The sequence below is a fragment of the Gavia stellata genome, chromosome 29, assembly GCF_030936135.1.
Source record: "Gavia stellata isolate bGavSte3 chromosome 29, bGavSte3.hap2, whole genome shotgun sequence".
NCBI lineage: Eukaryota > Metazoa > Chordata > Aves > Gaviiformes > Gaviidae > Gavia > Gavia stellata.
Genome location: NC_082622.1, coordinates 6,527,482 through 6,549,264, shown reverse-complemented (window position 1 = coordinate 6,549,264; position 21,783 = coordinate 6,527,482). Strand labels below are relative to the sequence as shown.

The 21,783-nt window shown below is 43.0% G+C and overlaps 1 protein-coding gene and 1 non-coding gene across 5 annotated transcripts in view; both read left to right on the top strand.

Annotated features, from left to right (window-relative positions):
- PUM1 (pumilio RNA binding family member 1) overlaps positions 1-21,498 on the top strand; it is a 77,161-nt gene extending 55,663 nt beyond the window's left edge. For 3 of the 4 annotated variants that reach the window (XM_059830634.1, XM_059830632.1, XM_059830631.1), the window contains 10 exons: positions 404-700; positions 2,566-2,802; positions 8,549-8,816; positions 9,350-9,479; positions 10,221-10,355; positions 11,751-11,888; positions 13,605-13,730; positions 14,747-14,868; positions 16,313-16,505; positions 19,723-21,498. In XM_059830634.1, coding sequence (XP_059686617.1) covers positions 404-700; positions 2,566-2,802; positions 8,549-8,816; positions 9,350-9,479; positions 10,221-10,355; positions 11,751-11,888; positions 13,605-13,730; positions 14,747-14,868; positions 16,313-16,505; positions 19,723-19,854 — 1,778 coding nt within the window. In that variant the 3' untranslated portion in view covers positions 19,855-21,498. The remainder of the gene's footprint in view (positions 1-403; positions 701-2,565; positions 2,803-8,548; positions 8,817-9,349; positions 9,480-10,220; positions 10,356-11,750; positions 11,889-13,604; positions 13,731-14,746; positions 14,869-16,312; positions 16,506-19,722) is intronic. The other variant, XM_059830633.1, reaches the window with a different exon arrangement.
- On the top strand, positions 16,839-16,924 carry LOC132319681 (small nucleolar RNA SNORD103/SNORD85). Its single transcript, XR_009484535.1, has one exon. It is a non-coding gene; the product is annotated as a small nucleolar RNA SNORD103/SNORD85 (small nucleolar RNA).
- Positions 21,499-21,783: the final 285 nt, after the last annotated feature.

Genomic DNA, 21,783 nt, shown 5'->3' with positions numbered 1-21,783 from the left:
GCACCGTGGGATTGTGTTTCGTGCGCTAAAGGACAATTTTGCTTACTTCAGAACTTGTGTTTCTTTATTGGATATTGCTAAACGTGTGGCTGTATTGATTTGAATCTTAGCGCTTAGGAGAAGGGGAACGTTGTTGTGCGTTTGATCTATGTAGCTTTAATAATACAAACAGCAGTAATAATAAGTAGGCATCGTTGGTATTCAGTGGCTCTATGCAAGACTTGTGAAGCTCAGATATAAAGTAAAGAGACTTTATGCAGAGTTTGATGCAAAAGGGAGATTTTCATCTCGAGAGGAAAGAAAAAAATCTACAGTAAATAAAAGGAACCTGCTAAGTTTTAACTTCCAAAACTGCGATGAAAATGGATTTTTCAGTCTATGCTTCCAATTACTTTCTCTCCAGCGGTTGCAGCGGCTGCAGCTTCGGCCAACGGTGCAGCGGGCGGCCTGGCAGGAACGACAAACGGACCATTTCGCCCTCTAGGAACTCAGCAGCCCCAACCCCAGCCCCAGCAGCAGCCCACCAACAACCTGGCATCCAGCTCGTTTTACGGCAACAACTCTCTCAGCAGCAATTCCCAGAGCAGCTCACTCTTTTCTCAGGGCTCTGCCCAGCCTGCCAACACTTCCCTGGGATTCGGGAGCAGCAGCTCTCTTGGTGCCACGCTGGGGTCTGCGCTGGGAGGATTTGGGACAGCAGGTAAGAACAGCAGTTTCTTCATGGGGGGAAAAAGGAGAGAAGCAGATAGCTCCAAATGCAGCTGGTGGGCTTGTAAGCCGCTGGAGCTGGCACTGCTGCATGGAGCTGCTGAGTCCTCCTCTTCATCCCTCTGAGGTTAAATGGAAATTTTCCTTTAGGGCATACTTTGGCTTTCAAAATGTGCAGTGCTTTCTGGTGAAACTTCTTTTAGTAGATGATATATTAGAAGTATCAAAGTAATGAATTTGTTTTGTTATACACATTATCAGTCATCCCCTTGTTGCTACAGATTAAGTTTTTAAACAGCTTTGAATTTCATTGCCTTTCCCTGCATGTGCTTGGTGCAGATACTGGACTGACAGGAATGGGCTCCAGAGTGTGCGAACTCTTACCTCAGAATAATGGCTGAGTAACTTTCTGTGATTTTAAGAAAGCTGATCTGAGGTGGTTTCCATGCTTTATTCTGGGAGATGTTTCTATCATACACCAAAAAAAGTCACTTATTGTGGTTGCAAGAAATGTTACATAAATGGTTTGGTTTGATATGTTTGCAAGGCAGTTGGAGACAAAGGTTTTTTTCATAATAAAACCAACCAGAAACATGTCTGTGGGTTGGGTTTTTTTCCTTAGGTTTGTTTTTTTGAAGTAGAACAATTGTTTTAATTACGGCTTAGTCTCAGAGGTAGTAATTATGTCCTGAACTTTCCTGCTTTCATCAGTGTGAAGGGCAAGTTAAAACATGCCTTTTGAACCTGCTCCGTCAGAAAAGACTGAGGGATGTGCTGTCACTGCAGCAAATCACAGTTTTAAATAAAAGCTATTCTAAATATTTTTCTTAAACCCAGCCTGAGAATTTGAACCATCTTGGATTCAGGTAAACACAGCATTCACTTCTTTCACTTCAGTTTATTTAATGAATTGAATTCAATTACTAGTTTGCTCAATGCCAAGATGCACAAACTTATTTTCCCTCAATCAATGAATAAAAATGTGAGGCTGTTGCTTCTAGACCTTGTGTGCAGTCAGGAAAAATGATTAGTTCATTACAGTTAACAATTTCACTATTTATTAAACAAGATTTTAATGCAAAATTGATTTTTTTTCCCCTCAAGTTGACAGTGCGTTTAAAGAGTTTGTATTCGACTGTCAAGACAACTCTTCAGAAAATGTTGGGTTTGTGTGTTAAATTGAATTCTGATTTCCATCTCAATAAAGCTTGGTGCAAACAGGAGCTGTTTTCTAATATAATGAAAGGTGAGCACAAGGATTTCAAGTAAATGTACACGAAGCTGTACGTGCTCTTAAGTAAACATGAATAGATAAAATTTCGTGTTGGATTTGTTTTAGCTCGAATAGCCAAAGAATAAATACGAGGCAATGCTTGTAGGGCAATCTAATATCTTCAGTTAAACTAAGTGATACGCTTAGGGGAAAAGAGCTTTGAAGTACACAAACCTTCTGAAGGTTCAGAAGCAAAGCGTTAAGTGTTTGTGTCCAAAAGCCAACATGATGGCTGTTGTTTCATTCTGTCGCTTCCTTGAGGTGTAGATTTTTATCTTCATGGTCTTTCTGCTTGTAGATTTTTGGAGCTGTATTTCTTGATGTGTTCTATCGGTATAAAAACTACAAAACTATAAATGCAAAGACAGGATTCAAGCTAACTTTCTAAATCAAGGATTTCTGCTTCCTCATTAACGACCTGGTTTTAATTAATGCGTTTCATTTGGGCACATGCAACACCCTTAGGAAAACAACAGCCTGGTGCAATGAAGTTGTTGAGGTGCTGTGCTGGCTCTCCAGCTATCCAGTTGCCTCAGGCAGCTTGTTGACATCACACAATTTTACTCTCCTCTTCCTCTTTCCAGTCGCTAACTCCAACACGGGCAGTGGCTCCCGCCGAGACTCCCTTACAGGGAGCAGTGACCTGTACAAGAGGACATCCAGCAGTTTGACACCTATAGGACACAGTTTTTATAATGGCCTTGGGTTTTCCTCCTCTCCTGGACCTGTGGGAATGCCGCTGCCCAGCCAAGGACCTGGCCACTCTCAGACTCCACCACCTTCCTTATCTTCGCATGGATCATCTTCAAGTTTAAACCTGGGTAAGAGCCACAGTGCCGCTGTCCCAGCACTGCAGGTTACTGCTCCGCTCTCCCTCGGCGCAGGGATGCGAATGCCCCGCTGCTGGGTAGGTGAGATACCTGCTGCCAGGCTGTGCTGCTCTTATTGCTGTGGCAGGGTCCCTGATTGTGCAGAAGTAGGTGAAACACTGAAGAAGGAGTTGTAGCACCTATGTTGTGAGTTTGTCTCTTGCAGTGGTTCAGCTGTTAAACAGGAAGGTTTCTGTATTGCCTTCTTGTTTCCTCATCTCTAAATTATGGATAACATTTCCAAGTGTTTGAAAAACAAACTGTTTTTCTTGCACAGGTCTCGGTAACAGCACCAATTGCTTGTTATCCTTGAATAAAATAGATAGGTAAGGCTGATCCTCAAACTTGCCAAATGTTTTAAAATACTCATTAAGTTTTCAATAATAAATTATTGAGCTTAGAAAAGTTTCTTCTTTTAACCAAAATATGCAATGTTATCTGGAGCAAAACTTTGCTTTTAGCTGAGGATTTTGTGAGTGTGCTTTTGAAAATTTCCCATTGATTTGGTCTTATCAAAAGCACATTAGTGTGTGGGAGAGGCTTTCTTAATTTTGGTAAGATACATTACTTTATGCAAGCTACATCTTCTGGAAGAGTTCTAGTTGGCCCAGAGCTCTTACATATAATAAAGTAAATCTTTAAAACAAATAAAGCAAATATTAAATAATAAAGCAAAGCTTGTTTGAACTTCCTGAAGTGTTTATTTCCAGGCCTCATAAACAGGGTAGGTTATTTGTTGCATCTGCGTCAGATAATTTAGTATTTGCTCAAAAAAATCACTTTGTTTTGGTTCTGTCATGTATCTGTCTGGATTTAACAAAACTTGTGGTTATCAGAACAGTTTTCCATGCATGTACACACTCATCAGATACTATATTTATCATGGTTATTACATGCATGTGTAATAAATTTGATGCTGGCTAAAGGTTAGCTTGGAATAGTAATAAATACGATTTTTCGAGATCAAGTTTAGATTTACCACCTTCCCTTGTTCAGAGCTTCAATAGAATTGGAAGGTTTTCTAGTTTTATTTATGTGGCTGTACAGTCCTTTAGCTGACAGTTAAATAGCTACAATAAATTAATGCTGAAGACTAACCAGATTCCCAGTCTGGCACTAGAAAAAGTCTGTTGCCCCTGCAGGCAAACAAAAGAATGAATCTTAAAAACTGCATCAGAGAAAGGTTAATCTGTTTGAGAACAAACTTTGGAAAGACAGCGGAGTTACCGTTTACATAAATGGGTTGTGCCCCAGAGCAGTTAGTGTGGGTCTTCCCATCTTGACAAAATATTCCTCTCCTTGTAGCCAGGTTTCCTCCGTGGTTGACTTTGTGCTTGGTAATGCTGCAAGAAAAAAAATCCCATATAGACTAGCTCTGCACTTGTGTGGTTTTCACCTTGAAATCTGTAAAAGGTAATTTTATTTTTTAAAGTTTCTCTTTCACCTGTAATGGAAGACAGTGTTTTATAACCAAAGTTGTTTCCTTTGGTTATAAAGTAAGTTTTAATGCTGTAAAAACAGGACAGGCATTGTTTTTCCTTGCAAGAAGCTTGAGGCTGACTCCTTTTCTATTTGGGAGTGATATCAGAAGTAGTTTCTGATAAAGAGGATGAGGAGTATTTCTAACTATCTAAACATGAAAGGACAGATGGGAACACCCGAACGTGTTGTTTGCAAAAAGGGAAATTAGAGCTGTCGGGTTTAGAACCACATCCTACCACTGAGTTACATGGGGGGAGACAACCTGGGGGAGTCACTTCAAGTAACTTTTGATTTCAGGGTTACACAGTGAGTGACATAAGAAGTTGGCATTACATCTGACTTGCAATCGGCAAATCTATGGTTAAACGCAGTGCAAGTTGTGGGTTTGACTTTGTCGCATCTCATGGATGCGCAAGTCAATCGTTTGTTGGGTTGGTGTTGTGTGTAAAGATTCAACTCCGGCTCTTCTGGCTTTCTGAAAGCTCATAGCTGTGAAAAATGGTGTGTATTTATCAAGCTAGGTTTTCTTCTGGTGTTGTAAAGTGACCTTGTGAAATGTCTGGGCAATCACGAGTACCTGAAATAACCATGCAGCCAGTTCTTACGAAAAGAACTTCTGGAGGAGGAAGGCTGAGCTAAATACGTGCTTTAAACTCAAAGGTGTATGCAACATATGCAACTGTGCATAGCTAGGGTAAAGCAACTGTAAATGAATATGCACTTTTGGGTGCTAAAGCAGCAAGGGCCCTCCTCTTCCCCAGTATTGATCAAAATTATAGAATTATAAAATTTAGTTTTGGCCACGTTACACTTCACATCGGTTCACGTAGTCCCACAAGCAGTTTTTGTCAGCCCTTGTGTGTGTAGCTGGCATGGTCCCAATAGAAACACTTACCATGCTGCAGCCTGGGGCTGAATGTGTCCGGCTCTGGGTTTTCCCAGTTTGGAACGGGAATCAGGATTTGCAGCAGATAAATAATTATTTTAATTTTGTGATTTTCTTGCAGGAGCTGCTTGGGAGAGAGCTGTGCCACATGGTAGTCAGCCTGTAATTCAAAAGGCAGGATGGGTGTGAGGAAGCTGATACACACATGTGGGGATTTAATTTATTAGAGGGTCTTTGGGAAAACTGGCAGGGGAGTTGATAACCAGTTAGCTGTGACTGACTGGGAGGGCTGTAGGGCTGCATCTCCCTGGGTGGCTGGTGGCACACCCCGGCACTGGGCTGCACGGGGTGACAGGTTGGGGCAGTGACACCGGGCGGGTGTCTCGGGGGTGGCTGGCTCCTGCCCTTCCCAGCCCCGGGGAGGCAGCGTGGGGTCCCCTCCGCTGGCGGGCGCTGCCTGGCGCCTCTGCGCTGAGCCCTCCGTAGGGGAGAGCAGCAGGGACGTCTTCTCTGCCTGCTTTCTTACAGAGCCGTCTTTTCATCTTTCTTTTTTTCCCATTGTTCTGGCATTTCTCATACTGGGAGCTCCTGCATTGCAGAGCAATTTGAGGGCCTTGTAAAAGTCCCCTGGAAGCTTGCTTAAGAAGTGCTTTGTTTTCAGACAGCAGCCTTTGTTTCTTCCCCTGTGTCGTCTTTTTGACTCATCCTTTCATTGTCCTTTCCCCCCCCCCCCCCCCCCCCGAAATCAGTTATTCTTTCAGGTTAACATCTATCTCAAGTGTCCCAGCAAGCACTGAGAAGATGATTTACCATTTCAAAATAGGAAACGCTCAGTTGTTACAGCCGTGGTGTGAGTCCGAGTAACACGTCTGCCTTGGAGTCCTCAGGATAGAGTCTGTGCACTTTGTCCTCCCCAGATACATATTTTTCCTGACATATCCCAGACACTTTTAAGAAGATATGGTCGATATGTTCAGAGACAGAACCACGCCAGAGCTGTCATTTCTATACAACCTCCATGTGCTGTATACAGCACTGGTTTGGCGTCGTATGCCGATGCAGAGTGCTTTGCGCGGGCAGCATGGTGTTAGCATGACAGGATGTCTCCACACGGTTTGCAGACCTCCTTTTGAGGTGTGTTGTGGCTGAGGACGAGGAGAAACTATCAGTGCCAACATCTTGCAGGAGTCCTGTCCCTTCTTTGGGGTTTTTGTCCCTTTATTTTACCAAAGTGTCCCTAAGAGCTTCGTGAGCTCTGTGTGCTGCTCTTGAACAAGGAGCTCTTTCATTGTAGTTATTGGTAAGATCCCACTGAAGACGAGGATCTGGCAAAGTCACTGTATTCCCAAGCCACACATTGACACAGAGGAGCTTGAGGTGCTCCAAGGTTTCTGGCCTTTGGTGGTTGACAGGTGGGTTTCAGAAGCACTTGCTTGAATTAGGAAACCTCTCCCTCACACGGTCTCTTAATTCCCAGTATGATGTTGAACATCAAGGGGAGAGCTGCAGTCAGCATCTCCATCAGAAGAAGAAAGAGAGATGGGTAGAAAACTGGAGTAATTCGTGGTTTATTTTGAATCTCCAAAAAGATCAGAAGGTTTTTCTCCAAAAACCTCTGACAGAGAAGACTGTTTCTGTACAAACTGTGCTTTCCTTCTTAACTAAGAGATAAGGCATAGGTGATAACAGTGTGAGTGCTAAACCCTTTCCTCTTACAGCCGTTTGCAGATGATCAGGAACTAGTTTTCCACTTCAGTGTGATAGTGCTATGGCTCTTGCTCCAGGCTTTCAAAAACCAAGTGGTAATTTTGAGCTCTTTGAATGCCATGGAAAATGTCAGTACACCATTGCTTGGCTTGTCGTTGTTGGGTTTCCTTTACCTGAGAGGTGATTTACTGTTCCTTTGAATATCCTGGTCCTCCCAGCAGTAAGGACTATCACCTGATCACTTTTTGGAGTTCTTGCTCAATTAAGAAGTCAGGTAGATAGGGAAGGTGATGACCACACCATTGGCAAGGCAGCATAAGAAAGAGATGTGAACAAGAAACTCTCAAGCCTCCTTCTCCTCACGAAAGGGGAGGTTTGGCACCAGCTCCGGAGAAGTCAGAACACGTTTGCCCAGCTCAGAGACAGGGGAACTTAATTAAGCCGTTATCAGATACTTAATTCTCATATAGTGTTTCCTGCACGGGAGCTTCCTTCAGGCGCTGATGGCAGAGGAGTGCAGTTCACTCAGCTCTATTTTGTGTAATATTTTTATTTCAGACACTCATGTGCACGGCCACCAGGAGAAGGTCTGGTCTCTTTGCAGACAGCCCTACCGATATTTGCCTCCAAGGTCTTCCCTCCTTTGCAAAGACTTCTTGTAGCTTTTTTTTTTCAGGTGCTTGGCCCTCGCTGCCTCACGTTGGCCTTTCAGGTGGCAGGTTCCCAGGCGATAAGAACATTTTTCTTGGGAGGACTTTGTCCCACCCAGGAAAAACCGTACTCGCTCAAGGCATCTTGCGGCCTCTGACCACCAGAGGGATCCCGAGCCCTGCGAGAGAGGGAGAGTCCTCTGCCATAGCTCTGAAGCAAATTTCGAAAAATTACAGGCAAGAAAACAGCGTTTCAAGGTTTAAGTTGGTTCCTATCAACGCTTGCAGTTTGCTAACTCTGTGAAGAAGCATTACCTGTTCCCCATGCCTGTTACTGGGTAACTCGGCGGCTGTCTTAACGCAGATGAAAATCTTTAGGGCATTTGTGAAAGCACAGGATATTTTAAAGTATTTATTAGTTTTAATTTATTGTTACTTACCTGTATTTAATAGTGATCTGTTTTTTATATCCAGAATTTTTGTACTTGCTTCTTGTTGCCTTTTTCTTACCTAAATTCATCTTAATTTTGTCCCTGCCCTCAGTAAGCTTCTTTTAAATCAGTCCTTTGCACGGCAGCAGGATAGGTGGAAAAAACCCTGAGAATGGAGGATAAGGTAATTAGAAACAGCAAGTTAGCAAGTGGTGGAATTGACAATTTGTCTGTTTTAGACAGTTTCGACACAAAGTGAGGAACAGAAGTTGTTACAGTCTGTTCTTGGCTGAATCTGTAACTGATCCTAACAACACAACGGTGCCATGCTAAGGAACTACGCTTGAACACATCCCCATCTAAATTATTTTGGGGGCAGCTCGCTTAGCTTAGTTGAGAGTACTTCCTAGTTGAACCATGTGAGAAACCCATCTTGGTGGAAGAGGAGTAATTAGAAGTAAAACGGTGTGCACACGTTGTAAATGAGTCCCTCGGCCACTTTATTTCATCTTGTGAAATACCCTTGTTTTCCTGACTTGCAGGAGGGCTCACAAATGGCAGTGGCCGTTACATCTCTGCTGCTCCTGGAGCTGAAGCCAAGTACCGCAGTGCCAGCAGTGCCTCCAGCCTCTTCAGCCCCAGCAGTACGCTTTTCCCTTCATCTCGCTTGCGCTATGGGATGTCTGACGTTATGCCCTCTGGCCGAAGCAGGCTGCTTGAAGACTTTCGCAATAACCGGTACCCTAATTTACAGCTGAGGGAGATTGCTGGGCACATCATGGAGTTCTCCCAAGATCAGCATGGATCCAGGTGGGATTAAAAACCTTACGCTACGGGAAGCTTTTGGGACAGCTGCTCTTTGAGTTAGCGTCGTTTGCCATTTGCATCACATCCTGAAGCAGAGAGGCAGAACAGGGAAAAGGAGGTGTGAAAAGCCAAGTAGTGTAACATTCTGACCCTTCTTTGTAAAGATTGTTTGGGTACAAATGCTTATAGCGGGAGTCCCTTCTCTAAAGAGAAGCTTGCTTGCTTCATAATTTGCTTGCTAGTCCCACTGGGATAGCTTTACTCACTTTAAAGAGCCACCTGGACTTGAGACCTTGCTGTATTATTCTATTGAGATCTGCTTTGCTTGGAATGAGATTTTTGGGCTCCCAACAATGACGTGTGGTCATGGACCTCATGGCTGTGACCACCCGAGGTTTCAGATAGCTGGATAGGGCAACTGTGTTTTAAAGATTTGTGTTTTGTAACAGCCCAGTGTATGAAGCTTTTGAATGGGTTTGTATTAAATATGTTGTGGGCATATATGCCAGTGGCATCACACCAGCCCTATTCTTCAGGTTTATTCAGCTGAAACTGGAGCGCGCTACCCCAGCAGAACGTCAGCTTGTGTTCAACGAGATCCTCCAGGCAGCCTATCAGTTGATGGTCGATGTATTTGGAAATTACGTCATCCAGAAGTTCTTTGAAGTAAGTCTGCATTCCCCTACAAGTCTTACTCAAATGAGGTATTGGATGAGCTCATAGAAACCCTGATATTCGGCTAAACCGATGGGTATCTGTCAACACTGATGTCATCTCCTCCCCGCAGGCTGCTCTAGCGTTCCTGTTGGGGTGGCTGAGGTGTGGGACTCCATAAAGATTCATCTGAAAAGTAACGCTTTGCTTTGAGATGCAAAAGGTGTAGGAATAAATAGCAACATATCCAGGAGATGTAGGTCCAACAAGACTTTTCAAGGATGCTGTGCCGAGTTGTCAATACTTGCATATTTAGGAACAAAAGAAACTTTTCCAGTGAACAGCATCCACTGGAAGAAAGCGTTGCGTTTTCATACCAGGAGGTTGGGCAGCCGCCCATTTCTCCTTCTTGAAACTGGTCTGTTCCTTCTCCACCAACCCTGGGTGGTTCTTCTATCCAGTAATTTTAGAGCAACCCTGTCGAGGGTTAGTGAACTGGCGTTTGTCACCCTGGTGGCTCCAGCACCTTTGACTCTGGAGTTTTTCGCATGTCAGGTGTGTCTGTCAGACACAGAACAGATGTCTGGCTTCTGCCTGTTCACATCCACGGAGGTGTGGTTGGTATTTTCCTTCTTTTCCTGTAGGCACAGTGTTTTTTGTTTAAGACTTCAGCATGACAGCGTGGGAGGGCTGCTGTGCCGCTTGGCCACGTGAGGGTTTTGTGCTTGTAGTGATTGGTTTTCCTCTTCCCAGTTTGGCAGCCTGGAACAGAAGTTAGCTTTGGCGGAACGTATCCGTGGGCATGTTCTGTCCCTGGCTCTGCAGATGTACGGCTGTAGGGTGATCCAGAAGGCCCTTGAGTTTATTCCCCCAGACCAGCAGGTAATTGTAAGTTTCAATTTTAACTTTCTTCTTGATGTTTAACGTTCCTTGGCGTTTGGTGACCTGAACTGCGACTTTCTGTTCCTCTTGTGGCTGGTGTTCTTTTGGTTTGGTTTATGGCATGTTTGTTACCTTTTATGTGCATGATAAGTTTGTGACACCGTTCTTGGGTCTCATTGTCATCTGCTTGTTCCACTTCACTGGTAATGGTGTTGGTTCTCTGTTAATTCCCTGAAACCAGATTATGTATGTAGGGGAAACTGAGAATGATAGTGAATTAGAAGAGATTTTTAAATCCCTTGAAGAAAGCAGTGCCAGAGTTTTGCCTTTAATATTCGCTGAGATATTGCTGCTTTGATATGTGGGTCAATATTCTGCTTTTCTGCAGAGTGAGGTGTACGAGGAGCTCCTAGCTCCTGTCAAGCCAGGCCTGGCGTTGGAGAGATGTGGATGATAGCCAGAGTCCCGCTCAAAGCTCATTAATAAAAGAATTCCTCTAGGCTTTTATGAACAATGAATTAAGATGAAAAATACGCTAGGCAAGCTAGCTAATAAAGGTGTTAGGAATCATAATACAAGAATCTCAATGTAGGTTATTAAATTAAAAAATTGAAACAGGCTTTAGGAATGCACGTTCCCTTTAGGTCGAGCCTGGGCTAAGCTGCTGACACACTTGACAGCAGGGCAGTGGGTGGTGGCCCAAACTCTGGCAGCTCTGGGCCGAAGATTTATTAATTGTCTTCTTCCAGAATGGTATTTTTGAGTACGCTGTACTCCTGAAATGCCTGGTTTTGTCTCGGTTGCAAAACTGAACTCGTCCAATTTTGTACTGTCATTAAATTCCCAAAACCTGTCATTCTCTGTTTTCCGATTGTGAGTCTTTTAGACTGCATGTGTGTTACTTTAAACATATCTAAACCTTATCGTCCTGGTTTCCTTAGTTACCATACAGTATTACCTTGCCTATGTAAAATACTAGCAAGTTCTTATCCCAGTGCTGACCCCATTTTGGTGACAGAAGCAGCTGATACCCAAAAAGTTTGTGAAGTTTGGGCATTTTATATTTCTTTCAGGGGAGCAGAGAAGGGAATGGGGGATGCACGGTAAAGTTGTATATCAGTAAAATTTCTTAAATTTGAATACTTAACTTATAAGAGGATACTCGTGTTTAATGACATGAGTGCTTCATCTTCATTTCATTATAGTATTTTTCTTGGTGGTTTCTGTAACACAGCAGGCTTCATCTCAGCACTCAGCCACTGGAAAACTTCCAGTTTGAAACACATCAGTGCATCCTTCATACCTTTCATATTTTTTACCACATTTAGCAGTGAAAAATTTGTATTTATCAGCCGTGAATCCTGGTGGTGCTTTCTGTTTGTCTTTCTCTCCTCCTAATAGAATGAGATGGTACGGGAGTTGGATGGCCATGTCCTGAAGTGCGTGAAAGACCAGAATGGTAATCATGTGGTGCAGAAGTGTATTGAGTGTGTGCAGCCTCAGTCCCTGCAGTTTATCATTGATGCGTTTAAGGGACAGGTAAGTCTTTTAACCAAGATACTGACTCTCATTCTTTGTGTTCTTAAATGTTGCTTTGAATAGCATTATAGTGGCTGTAACTTGTCCAAATATTTTGAATTTTAAATTTTAGCGAGCATCAGTTGAAAGACTTTTGTGGCAACAGTAGGGAGCCTAGAAACTCTTTGGTCATGTCTCTGTGAATTGTTTTTGTGCAGATACATCACAGTAAAGCATCCTTGCAAAAATCTGTTTTCTGGAACGTCAAGTATTTTTTGACTGATGGAGGGGAAAACAAGTTTCTCATTAATCCATCTATGATTAATAGATTAATCTTCATCTTCCTTTACTAGGAAGTAAAGGTGGTTTTAGTAAAGTAGAATTTTGTGACTGGTATAGTAAACTTTCATTATGATCTTCTCTGTGAGGACGGCTTAGAGGATTGCTGTTCCCCAAGGGTCTTGGACCAGGGGCAAAACATGAGTTTCACCTGGGAAAGAGCAGTTACTTGTGCTTCATTCTCCCAGTTTTTCCTTGGTATCCTCTCCTGAATTGATGTCCCGGATATTAATCGTGTAGCTGGCTTTATTCTGCCTGTAGTCAGCTTGTCTTCCATTACAAAAGTGCTGGTTTGGGCGTTTCCACCTTCACCTTAATTGGCTTTGGAGGGGAACTTTGAAGTATTGAGGGCTTTGCCACAGGGGTGTGAGGCCAGCCCTGGGTTGTTAGAGCAGGAACCAGGCTTTATTGGTTTGGCTGCTCCTGCAGCAGCTGTGGAAGTGGGGACTTGCTTGGCTATGTCAAAACAAGCAGGATTCTAGTTGGAAACTTGCTCAGCAGATTTGCTGGTTAGAGTTTAGCTTTGGACCTTCCACTTGGGAGTTAGGCGAGGCAGAAATACCTCTGGGAACTTGGTTGATGGCACCGACGTTTCTTTGACCTGCTGTCCCAGTTTCATCTGAACTTTCCTATGGAAGATTAAGCTTACCACCTCAAGACTATTTTTCTGCAGTTAATTGCACTTCAAGTCCTGTTTTCCTGCACAGTTTGCTCAATAGTTATTAAAAATTTGTAGACTGTCAATTTAACTTCAGTGCTTGAATTTGCTACTTTTGTTAATTTTAAGCAACCAAATAGGACTTGTGCTTTAGACAGAAAACTGTGCAGCAATAATAAAATGTGTCATGTTCTTACCAACAGATTTGGTAATCCTTTAGAAATGAGAAAGAAGGTTCTTTTGTTGTCACTTCTCCTAAGCGCAGTTAAGGCTTTTAAACAAATCCAAATAGTTGAGGAAAATCCTCTGCTGAGCATTTTTAACCTTTCTGGTTCATACCATTTCTTACGTAGCTTAAAATACGTAGCTGGCAAACAGTATGCTGGATTTATTCTTCTGAAACGGTGTTTTAACACGGCTCCTAATAATGCTTGGCTGTCCCAGTGCTCTTTTTATTAATCAAGAGGCTTTACCATTTGTTTTCCTGTTTCATGAATGGGGAAGCTGAAGCACAGGTAGGGATGTGATGTGCCTGCGATCACCCAGTTAGTCCTGTGGCAGTGGGGAACGGGTGTTTCCAGTCTCAGTTTATGCTATCTGGAGCTGCAGCGCTGTAAGCTGGCATTACCTACCATGCCTGGGAAGACCCACGTGTTCATGTAATTCCGAGAGGTTTCTAGGATTCACAAAGACTAACAGATATGCTGCTGCCTGTGCTTGCCTGTCTTTGTTGAACACAGGTTTTTGCGTTGTCTACGCATCCATATGGCTGTCGTGTGATCCAGAGGATCCTTGAGCACTGTCTTCCTGAGCAGACCCTTCCCATCTTGGAGGAGCTTCACCAACACACCGAGCAGCTTGTTCAGGTCCGTGTGGGAAGGGGGATTGGGGGAGCTCTGAGGTGTTTCTCGGTTACTGCTTTGTATCAGGAAAGCTCCTAGCAGCCTATTTGGGACTGCAGCTGTAGCGCTGCTGGGGTCGTCTGAACACAGGGACTCCGTTCCGGAGGAGGAATGGGCAAGGACATGGCAGACAAGACATGCACCTTCACTAATTGTTTTGGCTATGTGCAAATTATCCATCAGGTATCAATGTTGTAGTTACTTTCCTTTTCGAAAAGGATTTTAAGTATTAAGTGGGTGTGTGTCCTAATGCTTCACTCCAGAAGTTACAGTGCAAGTAAGATCTTGAGAGTTGATGCGAGGAGCTGATTACTTCTAGGAAAAGAAAGTGCCAAGTAATTGGAGTTCTTAAAATGTGTTGGTTTTATGCACACGCTCTTCCTGGCTGCCTTTCCTCTTCCTTGCAGTCCTTCTGACAACTTGTTTTGCTAGGATTCTGGTGTTGGGGCACGATGGATGTAACAGCAGATGAACCCTGTCCTGTATGCTCACATATTTAGCACATGGAAGGTGGGAAGAGGTTGGGCATGGAGGTGAGGCATAGGGTCATGCCTCTGGTACTGTGAACGGGGAAAATACCTATCTTGTGATCTGAATATACACACATTCAGAATACAAACATGCGTAAGGACAGTGTCCCATAGCTAGAACCATGGCACAGCCCTCCAGGACATGTGATTTGGTGTGTTTGAACCTGGAGAAAGCAAAGAAACTTGAAATAAGCAGAGTATTGACTTTTCATGTTCAAGGAAATTGTTTTGAGTTTTATAATTGGTACAAAGATGCAGCAGTTTACCTCCTGGTAAAACTCTAGAATGCACATTTTTGTAGAAGTAAAAAGTATTTACATGATCTATACAGTAAATATTTTAATTAGTGCTTAGTTCGAGTTTGTAAGTCTTAATGCACGTTGGGAACTAGTTTGATATTAATGGTTCCTGTCCACGTTTTGTCACACACTTCTGCTGTCTCTCAAACAGGATCAGTATGGGAACTATGTTATCCAGCATGTACTAGAACATGGTCGGCCTGAGGATAAGAGCAAGATTGTAGCAGAAATTAGAGGCAACGTGCTCGTGTTGAGTCAACATAAATTTGCTAGGTATGAATTTGTTCCTTAAAGTCTCCACGCCCCGTGGGAGCATGGACACATGCTAGAGTTGCAGAAGAGTTAGGGGTGGGGTGTAGGTAGGTGAAAGGAGGTGAGAATAAGTTTTTGCTTAGCAACAGAATGCTATTTGTAACTGCTTGCAAACTGGGATGAGTGACCGGCAAGGTAAGTTTTACTTGTAATGAAGGAGGATGAAGATGCGGAAGAGTAGCTCTAATCCAAGTTCCTGAACTTGACCAAGGGTTTTTGCATGTGTTGCTTTTTTTTGTTTTGATGGTTTTTAAGTGGTCACTGTCCCTTGGGTAATAACATGCCATAGGAGCATTTCACTGCCTCTGGGATGCTGACTCAAGCCACAAGGGAGTTTGGGAAATCAATGTAGCAACAATTCTTTTTCATCCCACTTCTCACAGAAGAATCTGTGCTTTTTATACATTAAGTTTTGCAGTCCTTTTTGAGACACATGCGTAATGATATCCTCTTAGGGAAGCTGCAGCAGTCTGAGGTTGTTAGTCCAGAGCTAGACATGGCTAGAAGCAAAATCCAGGTACCTTAGTGCGGATGTCAAGACGAAGTAATACTTCCCACATCTGTAAATTCCTCTTGTGTGTGTTTCTAGCCATTTGAACATGAAGGCTGAGCTCTTCAAAGGCTCAATATTCCCCCCTTCTTATGATTAGTAAAATAGTGCTTTAATACTTATGGACACGAGGGAAGTGTAACATTAACAAGAATTAGAAGAGCGTGGTCTTAATGTTGTTATTTCAGATTCTGCCTCCCTGGCTTGCCTTGCTCTTTTTTTTTCTAAACTTCTTTCCAGATGGAGCGTTAATTAGTGTAGGATGTCCCCTGAGCTGAGCACTAGTTGGGGCAAACCACTTGGTGATTTTATGATTCAGTCAGGGATGCAGAAGATAAGACTAGCAAAACTCTCCGTCCCCTTTCATATATCCTATTTAACTTGACTCTCGGGAGGGCAGAGACTAGTCATCTAATATATTCAGGAATTCTGGAAGTTCTCTCCCTTTCGCTAAGATCTTTCATTCCTGAATAAGCATTTCCCTGTTGTTCTAACCTTGGACCTCCCTTCCCATCGAGCATCAGTAGTGGAAAAAACCAAAGAAAGAACAACTCAGCGTGCCCACTAGATAAGCAGGCATGAGAACAGATGCTGATCTCAAATACAGCATCATTGTGGAGTTGCACAGATTTGGGTGAAATAAAACCTGAGCTGGTCCTTTACCCAAATTCCCACTCAGATCCCAAGCTCCTTGGACTGCTCTTCTGTTTCACATTGCTGAACTTCTGTGCCAGCACATATGTCTCTCCCAAATGGTCCGCCCTTGCTAGAAGCATAAGACACCTCCTTGGGGTTGAATGGAAAGCCCAGTAGAGATGTTGTTCCTCACAGATTGTCCTTCTTTTATTGTTACAGCAACGTGGTGGAGAAATGCGTTACGCACGCCTCCCGTACGGAGCGTGCCATGTTGATCGATGAGGTGTGCACTATGAATGATGGCCCTCACAGTGCCTTATACACCATGATGAAAGATCAGTACGCCAACTACGTGGTACAGAAGATGATCGATGTGGCAGAACCAGCTCAGCGGAAGATTGTCATGCACAAGGTAAGCAGCTGCCATCGATTGATAAGGACATAAGGCTTGTCACTGCCACACTGGTTGCGGAGAGGAAATAAGGCTGAGATGATTGCTTTTGCTGTTAGAATTTCCTAACGACAGAGGTATTTCAAAGTTGTGTATTTGAGTAGTAGCTGAAATATGAAAATGTGAAATAACGAGATGCTATTTGGGCTTAAAACTAGCTGGTTGCTTCTAGCAATCTCTTCTGACCTAGTAACCTAGTTCCGCACTCGTGGCATAGCAAACGCTGCTAAGAAACGCCAAGACTTACTGCAGCAATGCCATCGGGTTGGTGCCTTCCGAGGGGCCCGCTGAAGGTCTGGCGATGACGACACACTTGCCCTCACTGAGAACAGTGTGCGCTGATGAGAGCGGTTTTATGCGCTCAGCGGAGCCGAGCCAGACCTCCGCACACCTGAGCCCGAGCGTGGACCTGCGGGTTGTGTTTCTGAGGGCTGCCAGCGCTGCCGAGTCATTTTATGTCCCTGCTTTCCAGCCCCGACCAGGACGGGCAGGTTGGCTGGTAACTCCACGCTAATGGCTCGCGTTGCTGTACGCGTCTGAGACTGGAGCCATTAATCAAATTCTCTATTTCTCAGTTGAATACAGTTTTGATGAGAGACTTCCACCGTTTAGCATTATGCTGCAGTGTTTGAAAGCGTAACGGTTTCAGGACTTAATATTTGTCAAAAATGAAGACATTTTGGAATTAAATATGCATTGCTGCCAGTCCTCCCTCCCAAGGCTGTATGCCTGCTGCCCCAAGGGCAGGAAGCTCTAAAAATCAGGTGATGTCTTCATTTTCCTGCTTTTAAAGGTCACATTTGCAGGTCTTTATAATTGTAATGAATGGAAAAAAATATGCTTTTAAATGTGTAGTGGAAGCAAGATTATTTTCTTCAGTCACATGTTTTAGGGTCTGTTACTTTGTCAAAAATACCAGCTACAGCTAGACCTCTTACTAGAAATAAAATTCTGACTAGCACTGGCTTGGAAAAACCCCGTATTTATTTATTTTTAAGAGGTACTGCGAAGAGTGTCAGGTATTCAAATCCCAGTGAAATCAAGTGTATTTAAGAATCCTCGAGTAAAATGGACCAAGCGATTTCTCTGTAAAAAGAAGTGGGTATTATCTGTGTAAGGGAGCTCATTTTTACCTGTACAAGGTGGTTGATCAGTATATATAAGCAGCCTACATGCAGCTGAAATAATCTTCAGGGAGGTTAATTCTTAGGTTTAGGAATCATTCAGAGTAGTTCTTTTAAACCAACATTTGTATTAGTCCAAAAGAAATTATAATTGTATGGCAAGGGATATATGCAGTTTAACTGTAGCAGAATGACCTGTAGCTTTGCTAATCTATATATAAAGATACATATATTAAAAAAAGAAACCCACAAATGATCTTTACTGACACGTTCATTTTCCTGTCGAGCAAAGTCTTTTGAATAAAATGCTAATTAGGTTATCAGTGTGGTTGTCAAAAATAGAACTGGGATGACAGCTAAATAGGACTGCCTGAATATGGAGATTTCAGCTACGTTATCAAGCTGAATGAAAGCCTGGGAAAATTGAGTGTATCGACTGTTGCTTTTGGATTGTGAAAATTGCTATTAGTACAAACAAGAAACAAGCAGATTGTTATTGTTAAAGACAGCACTTTTATTTAAAAAAAAAAAAAAACTGAAAAGTAATTTTAACAGTCAGTTAAAAAAGAAGGTTTTAGAAATGGAGACGAACAAAGAACAAAGTGTTGGACCTGGGGAGCTTTTCTTCTCCTTAACCTCAGAGCCGCAGCCAGACCTTCTTGGAACTGGGATGTGGGGAGGGTATGATCATTACACAATGGGTCCTTGAACCGAAGTAGGGATTTAAAGGGTTAGAGGCTGAGCTGGTGAAATAGGCTGAGCTTGGGAAGGATTTCCCATGGGAGCTTTAGGGTCAGTCCTGGCCGAGGGGCAGGGAGTGCTGCTCAGCGCGTCCTGGCTGTTGTCTCCTCCCGTCTGCAGCTTCCACCGTAGAGTAAGAAGTCCGTTGTGACTGTGTGACTGAAGGAACGTGCTGGTGGTGTGGGATAGTTCTCATCTAGTAATGAAAATGAATTGCTCTTACATCTCCTTCCTCTGAAACTCCAGGAGAACTTCAGCAGTGCGATGATGTTACTAGAAGGAAAACAGCTTTCCTTGTTTGGCTGTTCTGGCAGTAAAGGTGGTTTTACTCTGGCTACAGTCATTACAGTGGTGTTGAAAGTGACTTTTACTGTGAAGTCGTGTGAGCGGGTGAAGTTTGCTTCCACAGACCTTTTTCTCTGCTTAAAATAAATATTTTAATTGTCAGGTTCAGAAATTCAGCTGCTGTTCAGCCCAGGAATACGGCTGGCCTTTCCCCATAGCTCTTTCAGATACACTGCTGAAATTCATAGCCGCAACTCTTCCGGGCTTTTCGTAGTTTAGAGGTTCAGGCTGCAGCCTGGCAGGAGGCCGAAGACCCTGCTCGTGTTCAGCAGAAGCTGCTGAACCTTCTGATGCCTTTTCTGCCCTTGTGTTTGCCCCCGGGCTGGGGGCAGAGTATCGGGGCACCCTTGGGAACCTCGAGCACCCAGGGGTCATGTCTTCCCAGCCTCCTCTCTTGGGACAAAGCCTTGTATCCATCCATGCGCTCGGATCCAAATGGATTCCAGTAATAAGGCTCAAGACCATGCCACCTGCTTGACCAGAAGGTCCTCCTAAAAATAACATCAGTGAGTTATGGAACATTAACTTGATTCACAGTAATGGAGGTGATTACAGCAAATGGCACTTTAATTCAGGACAAGAGGAAATGGCCTCAAGTTGCACCAGGGGAGGTTCAGGCTGGATATTAGGAAAAATGTCTTTCCTGAGAGAGTGGTGAAGCACTGGAAGAGGTTGCCCAGGGAGGTGGTGGAGTCACCATCCCTGGAGGTGTTCAAGGAACGTGTGGACGTGGCAGTGCGGGACATGGTTTAGTGGGCATGGTGGGGTTGGGGTGATGGTTGGACTTGATGGTCTTACAGGTCTTTTCCAAACTTAGGGATTCTGCGATTAATATTTCAGGCGTTTTGTGATCTCCTGGTCTTCTGCTGGCCGGCGCTCTGACCGTACGGTACCTGGAGCTCCCTCAGGATTCACGTGGCTGTAATTCAGGCTCCTCAGCTTCACTCACTCTTCTTTTTATCTCCTAGATCCGGCCTCACATCGCTACCCTGCGTAAATACACCTACGGCAAACACATTCTGGCCAAGCTGGAGAAATACTACATGAAGAACGGGGTGGACCTAGGGCCCATCTGCGGGCCGCCGAACGGCATCATTTGAGGCGGCGAAGTGGGGAGGAGCTCACTGGCCACCCGGCGTCTACAACAACCAGCAACCGACAATATTCCAGTATACAGTTAGAAAACGTTTTATGGTTGCGAAACTGCTAAAAAAAGAAAAAAGAAAAGCCTTTGTAAATTTCTTTAATTTTATTATGCATAACATGTACTAATTATTTTTTTTAATTAACTAATTGCCCTGCTGTTTTACTGGTGTATAGAATACTTGTACATAGGTATCAAATGTACATGGAAGGCCACATTTTTGTTCACTGTTGTATCTATATTCCAAATGTGGAAACTTTCAGGGTGGTTGGTTCGAAGAAAACAAAAAAAACCCCGTTTTTAATTCATCTGCCTCGCAGGCAACTTTTTTGCAAATACCTGTTTTTTCTCCTTTTAGTCAAAAGTCAGCAAGAAGTTTGAATTTTAGTTAAATGGCACAAACGACGCATTTAACGCTGTTTATAAATAAAAAAAAAAATTCAACTTGCTAAAGCTTCAGTTTAAAAAAGAAAGTAAGTTTTTGAAACTTTTTAATTGCTTTTTTTTTTTTTTTTTGAGTAGAACATGCTAAAGGAGGTAGCTTAGCTGTCATTTTTGGGAAGAAAACGTACACACCCAGAAAGTTTTTAAAGCGAGGGGGAGGGAGCGGGTGTACTTGTTTACTGCCTACTCAGTTTGTTCTGTTAACATTGAGAGACACCATTTGATTATTTAGCATGAGGAAAAAAAAAATCCAACTCGGCTTTGGTCTTGCTTCTATAAATATATAGTGTATACTTGGTGTAGACTTTACATATATAAAAATTTGTAGTATTTTCTTGTTTTGATGTCTGATCTGTATCTATAATGTACCCTAGTAGTGGAACATACTTCTGACTGTACAATTGTACATTTGTAAACCTCTGTAATGTAAATGTGGAGAAGTTTGAATCGACATAAACCCGTTTTTTGGTAAGAAAAAAGAATTAGCAAAACCTGTGCATTTCAGTGTATATTCACACCTTTTATGGTCGTAGCATATAGTGTTGTATATTGTAAATTGTAATTTCAACCAGAAGTAAATTTTTTCTTTTGAAGGAAATGTTCTCTTTATACAGCCTAGTTAATGTTTAAAAAAAAAAAATAAATGCTTGGTTTTATTTGTCACCTAGTTGAACAGTAGCGATCCTTTCTAAATGTTATACAAAAATGATTCAGTTAAAAATAGTGTTTTTTTGAATCTTAAAAAGTAATGTTTTGCTTATTTTGTGACAGTAAGAAACAAAAAGTGCAAAAGTACAGAATCCCCTAGTTTTCCTTACAATCAGAGTCCCTTTTCACCTTGTAAAGTGTGAATCACCTTCCCTTTTTGTACAGAAGATGAACTGTATTTTGCATTTTGTCTACTTGTAAGTGAATGTAACATACTGTCAATTTTCCTTGTTTGAATATAGAATTGTAACACTACACGGTGTACATTTACAGAGCCTTGTGTATATTTCCAATGAACTTTTTTGCAAGCACACTTGTAACCATATGTGTATAATTAACAAACCTGTGTATGCTTATGCCTGGGCGACTATTTTTTGTAACTCTTGTGTAGATTGTCTCTAAACAACGTGTGATCTTTATTTTGAAAAATACAGAACTTTGGAATCTGGCTTTGTGTTTACCTTGAACGCCTTCAGTAGAGTGCCACCCCCACAACTTTTTGCCTCTTCTTTTTTTTATTTTTTATTTATTTAAGAGCAGCTTTCCCGCGCCGGCCGAGGACGGCTGCGTCCGCCCTGAGCAGCCGCTACACGTGGAAGATGAGAGCACATATCTATGGCTGCTTCCCGCTCTGGCCACCCCTCCTCCTGGGCTTTGGGCTTCTTCCCCCCCCTCCTTGAGCACATCTAAACCTCTTCGGAGCCCCTGCAGCCTCGGCGCACCCCCACCTCCA